At 33.8% G+C, this 15,683-nt stretch overlaps 2 protein-coding genes across 2 annotated transcripts; one reads left to right on the top strand and one right to left on the bottom strand.

Moving 5' to 3' along the window:
- Positions 1-2,693: 2,693 nt before the first annotated feature.
- Positions 2,694-4,171, bottom strand: LOC133290822 (protein ASPARTIC PROTEASE IN GUARD CELL 1-like). The gene has a single exon (XM_061488945.1). The coding sequence runs from the start codon at positions 4,169-4,171 to the stop codon at positions 2,711-2,713; it is 1,461 nt and encodes a 486-aa protein (XP_061344929.1). The 3' UTR covers positions 2,694-2,710.
- A 2,292-nt stretch (positions 4,172-6,463) lies between these two features.
- On the top strand, positions 6,464-15,630 carry LOC133290869 (actin-related protein 4-like). Its single transcript, XM_061489012.1, has 20 exons — positions 6,464-6,568; positions 6,665-6,756; positions 7,311-7,487; positions 7,587-7,660; positions 8,072-8,152; positions 8,301-8,361; positions 8,476-8,525; positions 8,734-8,788; positions 9,719-9,796; positions 9,897-9,950; positions 10,370-10,423; positions 10,500-10,560; positions 11,174-11,225; positions 11,403-11,469; positions 12,545-12,607; positions 12,707-12,769; positions 12,886-12,948; positions 13,928-13,992; positions 14,222-14,290; positions 15,447-15,630. The coding sequence occupies exons 1-20, from the start codon at positions 6,556-6,558 to the stop codon at positions 15,490-15,492; spliced, it is 1,338 nt and encodes a 445-aa protein (XP_061344996.1). The 5' UTR covers positions 6,464-6,555; the 3' UTR covers positions 15,493-15,630.
- Positions 15,631-15,683: the final 53 nt, after the last annotated feature.

The raw sequence follows: 15,683 nt of genomic DNA, 5'->3' as shown, positions 1-15,683 counted from the left end.
TATTTTAAAATAAAAAATAATAATTATAAAATTTTATTAATTTACATTTTTAACAAGACATATTAACGGATATTTTTATGTAAAACTTGAAGTATTTTAATTTAAAACTATTTCTATTTACTTTTAAAATAATATTTAAACCTTTTAGATTTAATATATACTCATGATTTCTATCATTGAAACAAAATGTTAATTAAAATTAGCATTTATACAATGGAGTGCAAAGGATTTTTTAGTTGAGCTAATTTATACAAAATGTAGTATTAATAAAATTTAGGCCCACTAACCTCAATTTTTAATAATATAAATATAGCACCTTTTAAAAATTTATTTATATCATTAATAAAATTTAAATCCATCACTAATAATATAAATAATAGCATTAGAAAAATTTAAATCAACTAAGGTTCTTAGAAAATAAATATAGGACCTTTAAAGAACCTAATAATATCATCAACAAAATTTAATAATATAATTAATAAAATTTTATGTCATTAAATATACTACACTACACTAATAATATAAATAATAGCATTAATAAAAATTAAATCTACTAACCTAAGGTTTTAACAAAATAAATATAGCACATGAAAATATATAAAATATTATTAATAAAATTGACAGCCAATAACCAAAGGTTTTAATAATTCCTATCAAATTTTAATCCATAACATGATAGTTGACGAAGGTTTTTTCTCATATAGAACGAAGTCTCGGTACGTTAAATATGTAAGAAAGTATTTTACAACGAAGAAAAATTTCGAAATTTATAAGTAGTAAACATGGTAGTTGAGATACCACTTTAGGAGGTGGTAGTCAAGGTAGCACTTAAGTGGTCTAACGTGGTATGTTCAGGATAGCGTCTTAGAACAATTAATGTGACTATGATTTAACGTTGCATAAAGCCTGAAATTACATATGTCACGTTGCTGAATAGTGTGTCGTAATTTTAACTCAAGAATAGACATATCATTATTTTAAGGATTAATGTTTTTAATATTGTTGAAGATAAATTTATTTTCTAGGTAAACATTGAGGGAAAAATATTTGTCATTTTAAATGATATAAAGTTATGTCATTTTAAGAGAGAGATAGACACAAAAAAGTATTTTTTTATTTAAAATTTAAATTAAAAAAAATCACAGACTTTTTCTCCTATAATTTTCATTATTTCTGTCTTTCTGTTTTAAAATGACATAATTTATGTCATTTAAAATGACAAACTACATATCCAAACATTAATCGCTTATTTAAACTTTAGAAACAAACTCGTTTTAAACAAGTTTTTTTTTTTTTTTTTTTTTTTTTTTTTAAGATTGGAAAACCGTGAGTCACGTAAAGCTCAAAGATTCGGCCTTATTTACTAGCATATCGCGTGAAAGTGACAAATAGAATTTGGGAGTTTCACCCGCTTTTTTGCGGAATTTTTTGTTAACTTGCTCGAAGCATTTCGTCAATACCAGTACTCGTGAATCATGATAGTAGGACGTCACAGTGCTCGTTTTCCTTTTGTAGTCTGATTCGAGATTTGTGGTCCCTTTCTTTATTCTTTCATGTGAAGGATGCTTGCGTTGCTCAACGTCAAAAAAATTGTCTTCAAACGGAACAAGCGCTTCTCTTTTTCTTTTCTTTTTTAATATTAGTTAACATAATTTTAATTATCTCTTTCTTTTCCACTTATTTAACTCTCGCTATCAAGGAACTAGTGCCACCATTTGGTGAAGAAACGCTTCCTTTAGTACCAAATATTATGCTCTTACGGCTGATTTGTTTCTCATGATTCTGACTCCTTCAGTTAAATTCGAGATAATCTCAGATCGTTGTCGTCTTTGTGTGTTATGTAGCCGTGACGCAAGCTTTTACAATTGTACTGAACTAAAAAACGTGAAACTAGTAGCACGTTTTTTTTTTATATTATTGAATAGCTAGAAAAATATTGTTTAGAGAAAAGGTAAACTATTATGCATAAACAGTGATTAATTTCACCAATAGGACAAAGCTGTATCTTCACAAATGATTAATTGCACAAACAATATGTTGGTGGGTTGTAGTTATGTCACACGGTTGTCCTTCAATCTCCACCATTTTCATTCTCCTGTTGGTCTAGTAAAACTTTCCTAAAACTTCCAATATAAGGGGAAAAAAATCAAGTTTGCTTAATAGTTTTTTTTTCTTCTCGTATGAAGATCTGATTATTATTAAACAAAAGTATCAACATTCAGATTTGGTCAAATGTAAATGCAAACCTTTTCTCTCTCTTTTGTTACACTAAATGAACAATGACTTACAACGCTCTAAAATTAATATTACACTCTAATCATATTCATTTTTTTTAATTTTTTTTTGTAATTGAACAATAAATTCATTTATGTAACTGTAGTCTTTTTTGAGAACCGAAGTGGCAGATCGATATCTTGCACGAATATGAAACAATTAAAGAATTCGCAAGACATAAAACAATCCTACACATATGTTTCTGATAACTCATACACTTGGAGCTATCTATACTTCATTAAGACTATACTTAACTATATGCTAAGTCCTTGATTTTACAGGTAAATTACTTCAATTTTGATATTTAATTAATGAAATTAAAAGTGACGTAAAGTGTGTGTACGTGTAAAATGTGGTGCTAGTACGAATTCATGACATAAATTCCGTGCTTAAATTGTCGATTATATTATTAAGGGGTAAATATGTCAATACACGTCTAGCATTTGTCGGGTGAGAAACCGATGATAGAGTTTGCAAGATCAAAGGTGACACGTGTCGCCTGTTGCTGCACATTCCCTATGATTGATAACGGCGCCGTCGACGGCGCAAAAGCGAAGCAGAAAGTTCCCTGGTTGTCCACTGGCATCAGATAGTTCGTCACCGGCAACACCCACGATCTCCCATCACTCATTTGAAACGACACCGTCGGCGCCGAAAACGACTTCACGGACGATAAATCGTAGCAAGTGTCTAAAACGGAGAAACCTTTGGCGCGTGGCAAATCCCGAGTCAGGTTCACGAACGCGTCGCGCACCAGGTTATACGCCTGAGTCTGCAACCGAGTTATGGCAGTGCCGGAGTCGACGATGATTCCGCCTAACCCCGATTGATCAATTGCGAACGTCGACGGCGGAACGGGAACCCTTTGGCCTCCAACGCTCACACCGGCGAGTCCCACGTAGTAGAAACTGCCCTGCATAGGGTTCTTAAGTAACTGAGTTGTAACAGAGCCACCGGGTCGGGGCGAGTTGAACTCAAGGGTCGACGATTTCTTCGAGTCACGTGCCACAAGGCAGTAGGAAAACGACGACGCTTTGATCTGAGACAAGAACGAAAGGGGCCCACGACCAAGTCCGAGTATCCCGGCGGCGCCAACGAATAAACCCTGGTTAACATGGCCGCAACCCATTACGACTCGGTTCCCAAACGACACCGTTTCAGACACGAGAACACCGTTAGTGGAGGAACCGTCGCCATACTCAACTTCATACTCACACTGATCGTTACTACACCCCGACATTTCAAGTTCGTTGCATTGTTGCGCTCCGCAGGTAATCGGGGAATACGAGGATGACGCGGACGGGTCGAAAATCGGGTCGGATTGTTGGTAACAGGGTGAACAGGGCTTGCACTGAAGCCAGCTCAAGTCGCTTCCTGTGTCGAGAACCATGGAGAATTGCTGCGCAGGTTGTCCCACTCCGATTCTCGTGAAGTACTCGCCGCTTCCTTCCGACAAGCCCGGTTTTACCGGCGCCGATAGGCCTTCCGGTCTGTGCTCCGATTTGTTGCGATGGCTGCTGAGACCGAGTTGCAGCTTGCTGATGATCCAGTTGACTCGGGCTGAGTCACGGTCAAGTCGAGATTTGAGTATGCTGCGGTAGTCCTTGTGCTGAGCATTGAGCAGAGAATCTCTTGGGTGTAATTGGAGCGACAAGGAAGAAGAAGAAGAAAAAGAAAAAGTGGAGATGACTTGGGTTTCTTCTTGGTGTTGGTGGTAAGAAGGTTCGGGGTACTCAAAGAAGAAGACTTGTTGGGCTTGGAGGAGTGAGGCTGTGACGTTAAGAACAGAGGTGGAGAATTCAGAGGAGGTAGCATTAGCATTAAGAAGAAGAAGAGAAAAGGAGAGGAAAAGTGCCAGGAAGAGGAAAATAAAAGATCGGTTCAGAATCAGAGCCATTTTTCTGATTTGCTGCAGTGTCCTGAAACATGAGCAAGTTCGAAAAGATAAGCGCAATTATATATGGAGCATCAAGGATGACGTAGTAATGGGTGACTGGGTTTTAATTGTTTCGCTCTATTTTATTTTATTTATCAGAAAGTGGAACGCTCATATTCAGCATCTGTTCCCAATAAAGGAAAAAAACGTCCTTCAGGTCTGATTTTTATTTTGAAGGTGAATATACACTTTTTATATATCCTGTTAAAATATTTATATTTATTTTCATGTAATTAATAAATATAAAAAGTAGGCAATCAAGATAATGCAGCAGACCGAATTTTTTTTTTCCTTTTATAATTCATTGGGCAATCAAGATAAAGTTTTCGGACCATATAGAATCACTGTTCTTATACTGTGATCGACTTTCTTATGCGATCTAGCATCCGCCAAATGACGAAAGCTACTTTAATATCATGGAAGAAGATGGCGAAATCACGTGTCTAGCTGAAGTCTTAAACCGTATATTAAACCGTAAGGGGCGTTTGGTTAAATGATTTGATTGAGATGGATAGGAAAATGAGAACTGGGCATCTAAGTTAACCATATTTGGTTGAAGAATTTTTTACATTTATCTACCTAAATTAGTTTCCTACATAACCAAGTTGCATATGTTTTTCTGTCCATTTAGCCGATAAAAGAAACCCTATGGTATTTGTGAAAAGCTGCCTAATTGGTCACACTGCATTCTAACCGAAAGACTATCCTACTCTCACTTTAAGTCGGCGTTTTTTGTGCATATGGACGTTGGAAACATTATTTGGTTTTACATATAGACGTGATGCCTGATTGTTCAAAAGCAAGGTTATTTTGGTAAAAGCATATTTTTCTTCATCTATATTTAACCAAAAGTCAAATATAGACTCTACAAAAGTTATCTAATTTTTCCGATAAATTTTTTCCCAACCAAACAATTATTTTTATATTTTTCTATCAAACTCACTTCCCAATTATTTTCCTACTAATCACATTTCCCTATGATTCATAAAAGTTTCTCTTTAACCAAATGTTCCCTAAGTATTCAGTTACTCTGATAAAGTTGAGAAAGATAAAAACAAACATACACTACTTTGGTAAAATGCCACCTTATGTTATTGTTCAGTAAATTTAACTAGTTAATTTGTAGTTGAATAATAATTCATCTAAATAATGTTTGAATTGAATATATTGTTTGTTTATGACCAAACTATTGAACTATTATTTCTGCTTAATTTTTAGACCATTAGTTGGGAACGGAAAAAAAGAAAAAAAAGATGAAATAATAACTATTGAACTTTTTTTTAAATGTTATATCTTCTTTTAAAGTTTATCTATATTATTCCTTATATAACATGAAATAAATAAATAATAATTAGATTATGTGAAATTCCAAGTCATTCGCCTATGAAATTATTAACCCAAATATGAATAGGTACATGCACAAAAATTATACGAGAACATGGCATCCGCATGTTCATTTCCCTTCATGTTGATGCCATGTTTCTACGTGCAATTTTAGGATAATTTTTTTAAGTGATTAAATAAAGATGTATTTATTTTTTATTGAACTTAAAGTATATCTTTGATTTAGATTATTAATTTTTCAAAATAAATAGATCTTTACTCGTTAACTTTAGAAATAAGTTCAAATTTTTCCAAAATCCTGCACGAATATAAGTTAATTCATCATATTTATTACAGCCATTATGTTGTTTATTTTGTTAAGTTTTGTTTACAGTTACCGGTTTCGTTACATTTTTATAATTAATTATTTAAAATATAATTTTATATTAAATTTTTATATTGAATATTTAAGTTTAAGCAATATTTTCTTAAATATGGATGAAAGATGTTAGAAATCAATTTTTTTATATACTATAATTGTTACATAATAAAAAATTTCTTATTAACACTTTCATCTTATGTATTTAATGATATTTATGCTGCTTCTTAAAATAATTTTTCTATATCCATAAATATATTATAAAATTAAAAAATATTGAATAAATCTTGGAAAAACCGTGTAAGCGCATATTTGGTTTTTTGATTATCTGTATTCAAAAGAACACTTTCTAATTTAAAAAAAAAAAAAAAATACTTCTCAAACATTAATGAAAAAAATAAACAAACTAACACAAACAGTTAGACATGGGCTATGTTTACCACAGGTCCAGCTGGCCCAACCCAAAATGTGATGTGAATTGAAGAAATCTCAAAACCCGCGCCATCAATCGAAATTCAGAAGCCCTTCTTCTCTTTCATTCCTTCCTTAAACGCTCGTTGTTACTGCTCGTTCCACTCCCAAAACTCTAATCGAAACTCTTTCTGACTGAACTTACATTCTCTCACCCAACCAAACCCTAGTCATGTATGGCGGTGGTGAGTGTTCAATGAGCTCTCTTTTTTCTTCCTTAACAAGTTCTGGTAATCCTCTGATTTTCGTTTCATTTTCATTTGTTATTTCCTATTTCACAGACGAAGTATCAGCAATAGTAATTGACCTGGGCTCGCACACATGCAAAGCCGGTTACGCTGGCGAAGATGCTCCCAAGGCCGTCTTTCCCTCAGTAAGTGTGATTGTGACTGTGATCTACTCGCTACCTTAACCTTATGCTTTTATTTTCCTCGCAATATTATAATGTGCATCTTTTTTAGGTGTTTGCAACTAAAATAAAATAAAACTAGCTCACATTGTGCGTTTTTAATTTTTAAGCATATTTTATTAATTTCAATTTGACATTGTTGGTGCCATTGAAGGTCTCTCATGTCTTACGTACCATAGAGAGCCTTTTTAAGTCACGCATTGAATAAAGTTGAGAACGTGAGGGGTTTTACAGCTTGTAAAGTTTTCAGGATTTTCATTAATGTAGCTCTAACTCCATTCTGTTGGATATATCTTTTTTTATTATTAGTTCAGCATCTACTTTTTATTTATTTATTAGCTGCCTCCGTAATGAACTGGCCACTGATATTTTCTTTGGTGATAATTATTGCTGCTTGATCCTAATGTAGTTGGATGCATGTATAATACATTGTTTTAAGGAATATCTAGAAAATTTGTAGAACATGCATACAGTTTTTATTTCTAAGCTCGATGTTATCGTGTCATGCACTTATTTAGGTTGTTGGTGCAATTGATCAAATGGACATTGATGGACATGGTGATGCCGAGGAGAACTCCGGAGCTTCTGTGGATTTACAAAACAATGCCAAAAATCTTGATTCTGAGAAAACCAAGGGAAAATGCAAACTTTATGTTGGATCTCAGTCCTTAGGATACCGCAGAGACTATATGGAGGTAAAACTTTGAAATATCTGCTAGGTTATTCTTTAATTAATCATTTCAGTTATTTTAAAATTAATAGTTTTAATTGTCTATTTCTGTTATGCCTGTCAGGTGCTGTCACCGTTGAAGAATGGAGTTGTTGTTGACTGGAACATTGTAGACAACATATGGGATCATGCTTTGAGGTTGTTGCTGATTACCTAATCTGTTTATAATCTGAAATGTAGCGTCATCATTTTCTTTTCTTCGTATTCTTTTTTTTGGCAGTAAACAGGATCATCTTTTTCTTGATATAGCATACATGACTGTCAATTATTAAGCTTCTTAGGAAGCTCCTGATGGCTCTTCTCAAATGCAATGGTCCCAAAAATTAATCAATATCTGTATAAAGAGTAAAAAGAGACTAAAATACTCTTGTGGTTGAGAATGATTAATGATATCCTGCTGCTTATGCTAGGACATACTTTTATGCAAATCTCAATGTATGTTTGATGCTCTTTTTCCATTCTTGTGTTAAAGATTGTTCTCTTTTGAACTTTATTAATTTGTTTATTTATCTCTTTTTATGTCTTATGTTACTATTAACTGGTTTTCAGGGAATGCCTATTAGTTGATCCTAAAGAGCGGCCAATGCTACTTGCTGAATCATGTTCTAACACTCAAGAACAGAGAGAAAGGTATTCCGACAATGATTTCTCCCCCTGCTCGTTTGATTTTTGGCTTTTAGCAAAATACACTCAGATTTTTTCATGTTTAGTGATGAAGTTTGGTTCGATTCATCAACTTTTAGATTTCATAATTTTCAATTTTTTGCCAATGTATCAGGATAGCTGAACTTATGTTCGAAAAATACAAAGTACCTGCATTGTTTTTGGCCAAGAATGCTGTAAGTGATATGTACTTCACTGCTGTGTGCATCCAACTTCCAGCATGAAAATTATTATTGGTGTGAAAACAGAATCTATGAACTAGTTAATGAAGGAGAATTTCTTAACACCAGGTTCTCACATCTTTTGCGTCAGGGCGTGCTACATCATTAGTTATTGATAGGTAAGAGACTTTGAAGTTCTCGACTAAAAATTTAGTTCTGTGGCCATATTAATGTGGAATGCAATTGCCTTCATATGAGTATGGTTTGGAATTAACACAGTTTGATGTGCCACTTCACTTTTTGACATTTGGTTTATTGATTATATTTGATGTGCCACCACATAACACTAGATTGCTGATGAGTAGATTTATTCATTTTAATACCCAGTGGTGGAGGATCAACTACAGTAGCACCAGTTCTTGATGGTTATGTTCTTCAAAAGGTGTTGCTTGCTATCCTATCTGATGGAAACCATTTGTTAGATGACTTGGTCCATTTTTTAAGCATGTTTATTGTATTTAGTTTGTTATTTATCATCTTTGTTTGAGACTCTATTTTTATTACTTCTCCCTTCTTTTGTATGCACCATTGTTCCAAAAGCATGCTTCATCATTAAATATTATCACTGCTTAATTAGTGGTTCAAGTAAGCCATTAATATATCTCTGAAATATGTTTGATATATGCTAAATTTTCTGATCTTTATTTTTTGACAACTAAGAAAGAATATAGTAAAATTAATGTATTAAAATTTATGACAATAACTGAGATGTTTTCTCATTGTATAATCACAAACACATTTGTTTTAAGTGGATAAGAAAAATGGTATATTTTGGGTATTTAACTGGTTATGAAGAGAAAATATAAATTGGAATTGTCAAATTTATCTGATCATTGATGATCGACCATTTTTTTGGTCTTTAACTAGGGTATATCTACATAGGCCTTGCTGTGAGAGTAATTTTGGGCACTGTTGTGGCTAGGGGGTCTTCCCAAATCCCAACAATTGCCTTCTCTAGGGTAATTGTTCGGAGGGCTTCCTAGTTGCGGTAGTGCTTGGGAGGTTATGATGATTGACCATTTAATTCAATGTTACAAAAATAGAAAATAATTAAATTTAACAAAGAGCAGCTATTGGAGATTTTGAAACATTGGTATGCAAGATCCATTCAATTTCATTGATGACTCCCTATCTATAGCAATATTAATGTTTCTTCATCTCTCTGTGTGTGCTTAATGTCTTGAATTATCTTTCCTTGATATATAGTTTGGAGCAATCAGAGGATTTTATTTTATTGTAATCTTATATTTTGTATTTAAGGTCTGTTCGCGTTGCAAGTGTCTGCTTATCTCTCTGTTTATGTTTACAATAGGCTGTGATAACTTCTCCTATTGGAGGAGAATTTTTGACAGATTGCTTGATGAAAAGTTTGGAAGGCAAAGGTATCACAGTGAGTGACAACCATTAGCTGTTTTCATTTTTTCAATGGTCATATGAAGTTAAGTAGCATATTTGTATCTGCTTCTTGATTTTTTTATTTGTTTTTGAAGATTAAACCTCGGTATTCATTCAAGAAAAAGGAAATACGGCCTGGAAATCTTCAGGTATCTTATAATTTCAGTGCAGTTTGTATTTACTTGTGAGTTTGGAATGTGAGGTTGCCAACCACTGAATGTTAAATTCTACTGTTGCCTCGAGGGCTACAGCTTAGTGGTAGAGTAGAACCATAATGACAACGAATGAGGACTTCATTTTTCTCATCTCTTCTAGCCTGATGGTTTCCCTTGATCTTTATTGATCAATTAGTTGTTCAAGTTCAATAATAGTGACACTATCGATTCTGGTACATTGCTGAGATGATAAAGTTACCCCTTGTATGCTTGTTAATGTCTAATTTAATGGAATCATGAATGCTAGTCAGTTTCATGCTGTTACTTTTAGCATGATTTAAGCAATCACTGCAGTCAAATACATGAATGAAGAGTGATTCTTATTACCACTTTGTTTTTTTTTAATCCCACAGACTGTAAACCTCGATTTTCCACATACCACAGAAAGCTACAAACTCTACTCCCAGGTCTGTAATCTGTAGTTTGCCCAAATTTTCTTTTCATGTCATATCTCCTTTCTGTGCTGACTGTTTATTGTAACAGAGGGTAATTGCTAGTGATATAAAGGAATCTGTTTGCCGAACTCCAGATGTTCCATATGATGGTATGTGTTCCAGTTGTTATAATTTCATATTATGTTTTGAATCCTGTTGGTCTAGTTCATTTTGTTCTTTACAGGACATAGATGGATAACTGCCTTACTTATGTTGACAAACTCTTTTAATATGTTATGCATATCTCTTGAAAATTACATGTTACTGTAGTTCCGTTATCACATTATTTGATAATCCGAGTGACAGTTCTCTTGTATGGTAATTTTTGGAACTGGTGTATGGGTTTAATTAGCTTCTAATAATTTATTTTTATTAATTTATTGTGATAATTCTTATTTGAATAGTACACTGATTTGCATTCTTGCAACTCCAAGGTTTTAGCTTTCACAGTTGTTCTCTTGCATGCTATACATATGTTAACTTGATTTGTCATGCTTCCTTTGACATTATTTGCTTCCCTTGCTCTGTATATTTTCACATAGATTAGTTCACTTGTTAATGATTTTTCAATGCTTTTTGATCTAATGAAAAACCTGAAATGAGTTTTCTGTTAATATTTTATAGTTCTCACTGATGCTTTTACCTTACTGGTTAGAATGGAGTTGATTGTTATTAGTTTTGATATATGACTTGATATCCTTAATTCTTCATTTTCCATGGCAGAGAGTGCATATTCTAACATTCCAATGACTCCATATGAGCTTCCTGATGGCCAGTGAGTCCAACTTTACTCGTACTGAAATACCGAGGATTCATTGAATTGTCTGCTTCAATTCTAGTTTCTGTTATCTATTGTGTGTCTACAAGTATCTTTGATGGTTTGAAGCTTAATTATTTCTTCTGGTTTATTTGTTGTGAAAATCGTTCAACTTTGATATCATGGATGACACAGGATAATTGAAGTTGGATCTGACAGATTCAAGATTCCTGATGTTCTTTTTAATCCATCACTGGTTCAGGTCTGTGTCTTCATGCATGGTTATTTTAGTTGATCTGTTATAAAGAATTGGCTAGATTGCATACTTTGAGAAATTTTCCAATGCTTGATTGTATGCTAGGATTGGGTGGAAGAATCATGTACTGTTGTCTGATTGAATTTGGCTAAAAAAATTGAAAAACTATCAGTTGGAGAGGTTTTCTTCTTTTTAAACTTTTTTCTTGCGTAATAGCATTGGGGGTAGGAGGCTAAATTGCTATAGGATTTTCATTTTAGCCCAGCAAATGTCAGAAGTGCAAGCTCAATGTACAGGAGGCATAAATAGAAATACCACCTGAAATTTAAAATGAAAGGGGGGGAAATGACGTGTATGATTAAAAACCTTGGAAAATGCTGTAGCAGCCTCTAAAAAAGAAATCAGAAGACAAAAAATAAAATGGCATACAATTCAAAATGCTTCTCTTTGCTATTTCCAAAGAAATTTTCCTCATTTTTAGTAAATAAGTTCTATCAAATCGACAGGAAGTGTCCACCTTCAACCTGTTTTTGTTTATCTCCTTCCAAACTATTTATAATATTTTGTAGATGCTGGAGATTAATAATACTGAATTCCCATAGAATAGATATATAGTGAATAACATCCAGTATTCCAGTTCTTTGTCTTCTTTTTACATATACCAAATTTATTTGTTCCCAAAATTCTCAACATTTATTAAAGCAAATATCAGATTGACACAAGCTTTGTTTCTCTAATTTTGGTTCCTAATTTAGGCTGCTTATTTTCTATCCTTAGTTTGGGAAAATCCTGAGTGTTGAGTCTCATAATAATTGATGTATGAAAACAATTTTGGATGAGTTGAAACATTTTAAAGCTTGTAAAAGGGAGTTGTTAAAAAGCTTGATATTTTACTGGAGAAAGAATGTATACAATTGGTTTTTAGTAGTTCTTGGATCTTATGACTGCTCAAAAATATTTGTACAGTAATGTGTAGATTATTTAATGGTGTTCTGTTCTTATATTCTTCAGTTCAGTCCATGTTCCAGTTTGTGTCCTGTTTCTGTGTGCATTAGTTTTACTATTTTCATGTAAATCACAGACGATCCCCGGCATGGAGAGTTTTGCAGAAATTGCTCCTTCAATTCGTGGTCTTCCAAAAATGGTACATTTTATGTTATTTTAATTGCATTTTTTTAGTATGTAGACTTCAAGCTTTCTTCTCATTGCTCGGGATTTTGCTGCTTCTTTTGGCTATGTGCAGGTTATAGAGAGCATTAATAAGTGTGATGTGGACATTCGAAGAGAATTATTTAGTACCATACTGGTAACTTTGATATTGATTTGATCCCCCCCCCCCCCCCCCCCCCCCCCAAACACACACACACACACAAAAAACCTTCTTCTCTCTGAGTTTACAAATTGATTTTGTTTATCTCACAGCTTGCTGGTGGTACAGCTTCAATGCAACAATTGAAGGAACGCATTGAGAAAGATTTGCTAGAGGTGAAATTTAAAGAGCATAAATTTTATGCGTTGTTTTCCATTTAAATATCCAATGCCTGTTCATGTTCAGTTTTATGGAAGTTTGCTTTGTTTTTTTGGGATTTGGTTGCATTTGACTGTAGCGTAAGGCTATAAAGTTTATGATATGATCTTAACTCAGGAAAGTAAAGGAAAAACTGGAATTGTATTGATAAAATGGAAATTTATATCATACTCCCAGTGTGTGGTACATAATTGTATGAAACAAGGAATTTACAGCCATTGAAAGCGAAGAAAATGAAATACAAAGGTTTAGAATAGCCTTCCAAATCGAGCTTTCCCAATTTGATACCAAGTCAGTCACAAGAAACATGTCCAACAGATTCCCATTTACCACCCAATGCTGACTCCGCATTGTTAGTTAGGGGCTGAAATCCCCTACATCTCTTCCTTCCATACACTATCAAATCTGTCATGTGGTGCATTCGTAACAGTTTACCAAAAGGTTTCTTGTGGTTCCTTTAAAGAGGCTTCTTTGATGGACTAGCTGAGGGATTAGAGATATTTTGAGCTAATGCATTTCTTTTTTGCTGTTGCATTACGGAGAAAATCATTCTTCCACCTTGTTTTTACTCCCTTTTTCCAATCTAATAAATTTTCCTTTTACCACTCACCATCACTAACTCATAAACAAGACAGACACAAAGCAAAGACCAAAGGTTGTGGAAAACTTGAAAAAATAGTAGAGGACCAGTAATTGTAAAGGCTAAAGTTGTTGTAAGGAGGCTGAAGTTTCTAGGTTGCATGTTAGCCTCTTTCTTTTCTTTGATCTAGATTTTGAGAGCATAAAACTAAGACGAACACAACCTTTTTCTTTTTTTAAGTTTTTTGGAAAGTGGAACACATTTATCAAATTGATGGAATTAAGTTTTTAGGTTGCATTCAGTGGTATTTGTGTTCATACATAAAAAATTGACTGAGCTGTGATTTTTGTTTGTAGGAGTCCCCTCAAGCTGCCAGAGTAAAAGTATTTGCCAGTGGAAATGCTACTGAAAGAAGGTTTAGGTATGATGTCTGTCTGTCTCTCTATTGTGTACGTCTGTGATCAACTGATCATAGTATGATTGAGGCGATTCATGTTGCAACATCTGTTCCAGCTATCTCTCCCTTCTCCATAAGTGATTTTTATTCAAACAATGAAAACTCAAGATGATGTATTATGATTTTGTATGTGAGTGCTTGTTTATGCATCAAGAAGACATTATCCAAGTCATGATGGTTACTCTATATGCAGTGTTTGGATAGGGGGGAGTATATTGGCTTCTCTTGGCTCCTTCCAGCAGATGTGGTTCTCCAAGTCTGAGTAAGTGTTAGTTGATTGCAAAAAGCTTGGTTATATAAATTTGTTCACCTTCATGAAACTTAAATTCAATAGTGGTGTGCACCATGCAGTTGGTTTCCAAAACACAAACCAAATTACAATAAACCAAAAAATAAGGTTGGTTCAATTCAACCATAAAGATTCAAACCTTAACTTAGAGAAAATGGTCCTGGCAGAGTCGTCCCCTATATGGGTCCGACATTGCTCTAACTGGTTTAGTTGGATAATTGATGAACTGGTCTGGAAATCAAAAAATACCCAAACCAAACTAATCCACTGTTTAGGTTCAGTTAACTGTTTAATTGGTTATAGTGAGGAAGGATACCCAATATCCATGTCTTCTGCATTCTCTTGCCGAAATAAAACCCAAAATGCAGAGGCAAAACCTAATATATCTCAAATTATACATTTCAAAACTTTGTACCAGGATGATAATCAGTATAAAACACCAAAAACAGCAACACAAGTACAAAGATGAGAAGCGCAGAGGTACAAATCAGTGAAATTAGATCAGATAGAAAATCGCAGACACTGCAAATTGAAGGTTCAGTGAGTGCAGAGGCATCACCACACAGTAGTGCAATGCTCACTGCCACCATCTCACTAACACCCACTGCCATCACCTTGTTGCTGGTGCTGTCCTTGCATTGAATAATGTTGTTGATGCTCACCGAAGAAGTTGACACTTATTCTGTGGTGGATGTTGCTCTCATGCCATTTGATACCACAATCTGAAGCTAGTGATATGGATTTTGGTTTTAGAGTGACTATGAAAGAAACCATTTTGGTTTGGTTAAAACCGGTGCACCAACCCACTTGTAGAAGTAAATAACTAAATTTAAAAAAAATGGAAAAAACTGGATTTAATAGGTTTGGTGTTTTTGGGTTCAGTTCAGTGTGTTTTGAAGGTTTTGGTTCAGTTCTTGATGATTTTCTCGATACATAAAATTAAGTATTCTGAACTTTAGTTTATATTGTTGAATTAAAAATGATGAGAAATATTTCATTTCTCTTCTTGACCTGGTGCTTCTTTTTTTAAATTTCTTATTTAACATTCAAGTTAGGCTTCCCAAATTGGCTTTTTAAATTCGAGTGAATAATTTTCTAATACAAAACTGTTTTACTGTGCTATTGATAGGTACGAAGAGCAAGGCGCTTCTTATATCCAAAGAAAGTGCCCGTAAGTTTCCTATGGATGTGAATACAGACTTCTTTTCTTGTCATTTGATATCTCGGCAGTTTCAGGAAGTCCAATGTTCACTAAATTAGTGTAGGTGTCAGTAATGATTCTTGTTTCATATTCATGTCATTCTCTTCAGTGCTCCCTACCCACTAAATTCGTTGGCCTTTCAATGTTTCACAATCTGTTATCTTT

This window comes from Gastrolobium bilobum, unplaced genomic scaffold (genome assembly GCF_033153095.1).
Source record: "Gastrolobium bilobum isolate Gb01-03AN ecotype WA unplaced genomic scaffold, APGP_CSIRO_Gbil_v1 utg966, whole genome shotgun sequence".
Lineage (NCBI taxonomy): Eukaryota > Viridiplantae > Streptophyta > Magnoliopsida > Fabales > Fabaceae > Gastrolobium > Gastrolobium bilobum.
The sequence above is the reverse complement of the archived record's forward strand: the minus strand, read 5'-3'. Positions and strand labels throughout refer to the sequence as shown.

Bases quoted from the DNA above. Each gene is read 5' to 3' on its own strand.
- LOC133290822 (XM_061488945.1), bottom strand. From the start codon at position 4,171: ATGGCTCTGATTCTGAACCGATCTTTTATTTTCCTCTTCCTGGCACTT.
- LOC133290869 (XM_061489012.1), top strand. The intron at 8,362-8,475 runs GTAAGTGATATG...TCTTAACACCAG, and splicing joins TGTTTTTGGCCAAGAATGCT to GTTCTCACATCTTTTGCGTC. The intron at 8,526-8,733 runs GTAAGAGACTTT...TTTAATACCCAG, and splicing joins ACATCATTAGTTATTGATAG to TGGTGGAGGATCAACTACAG.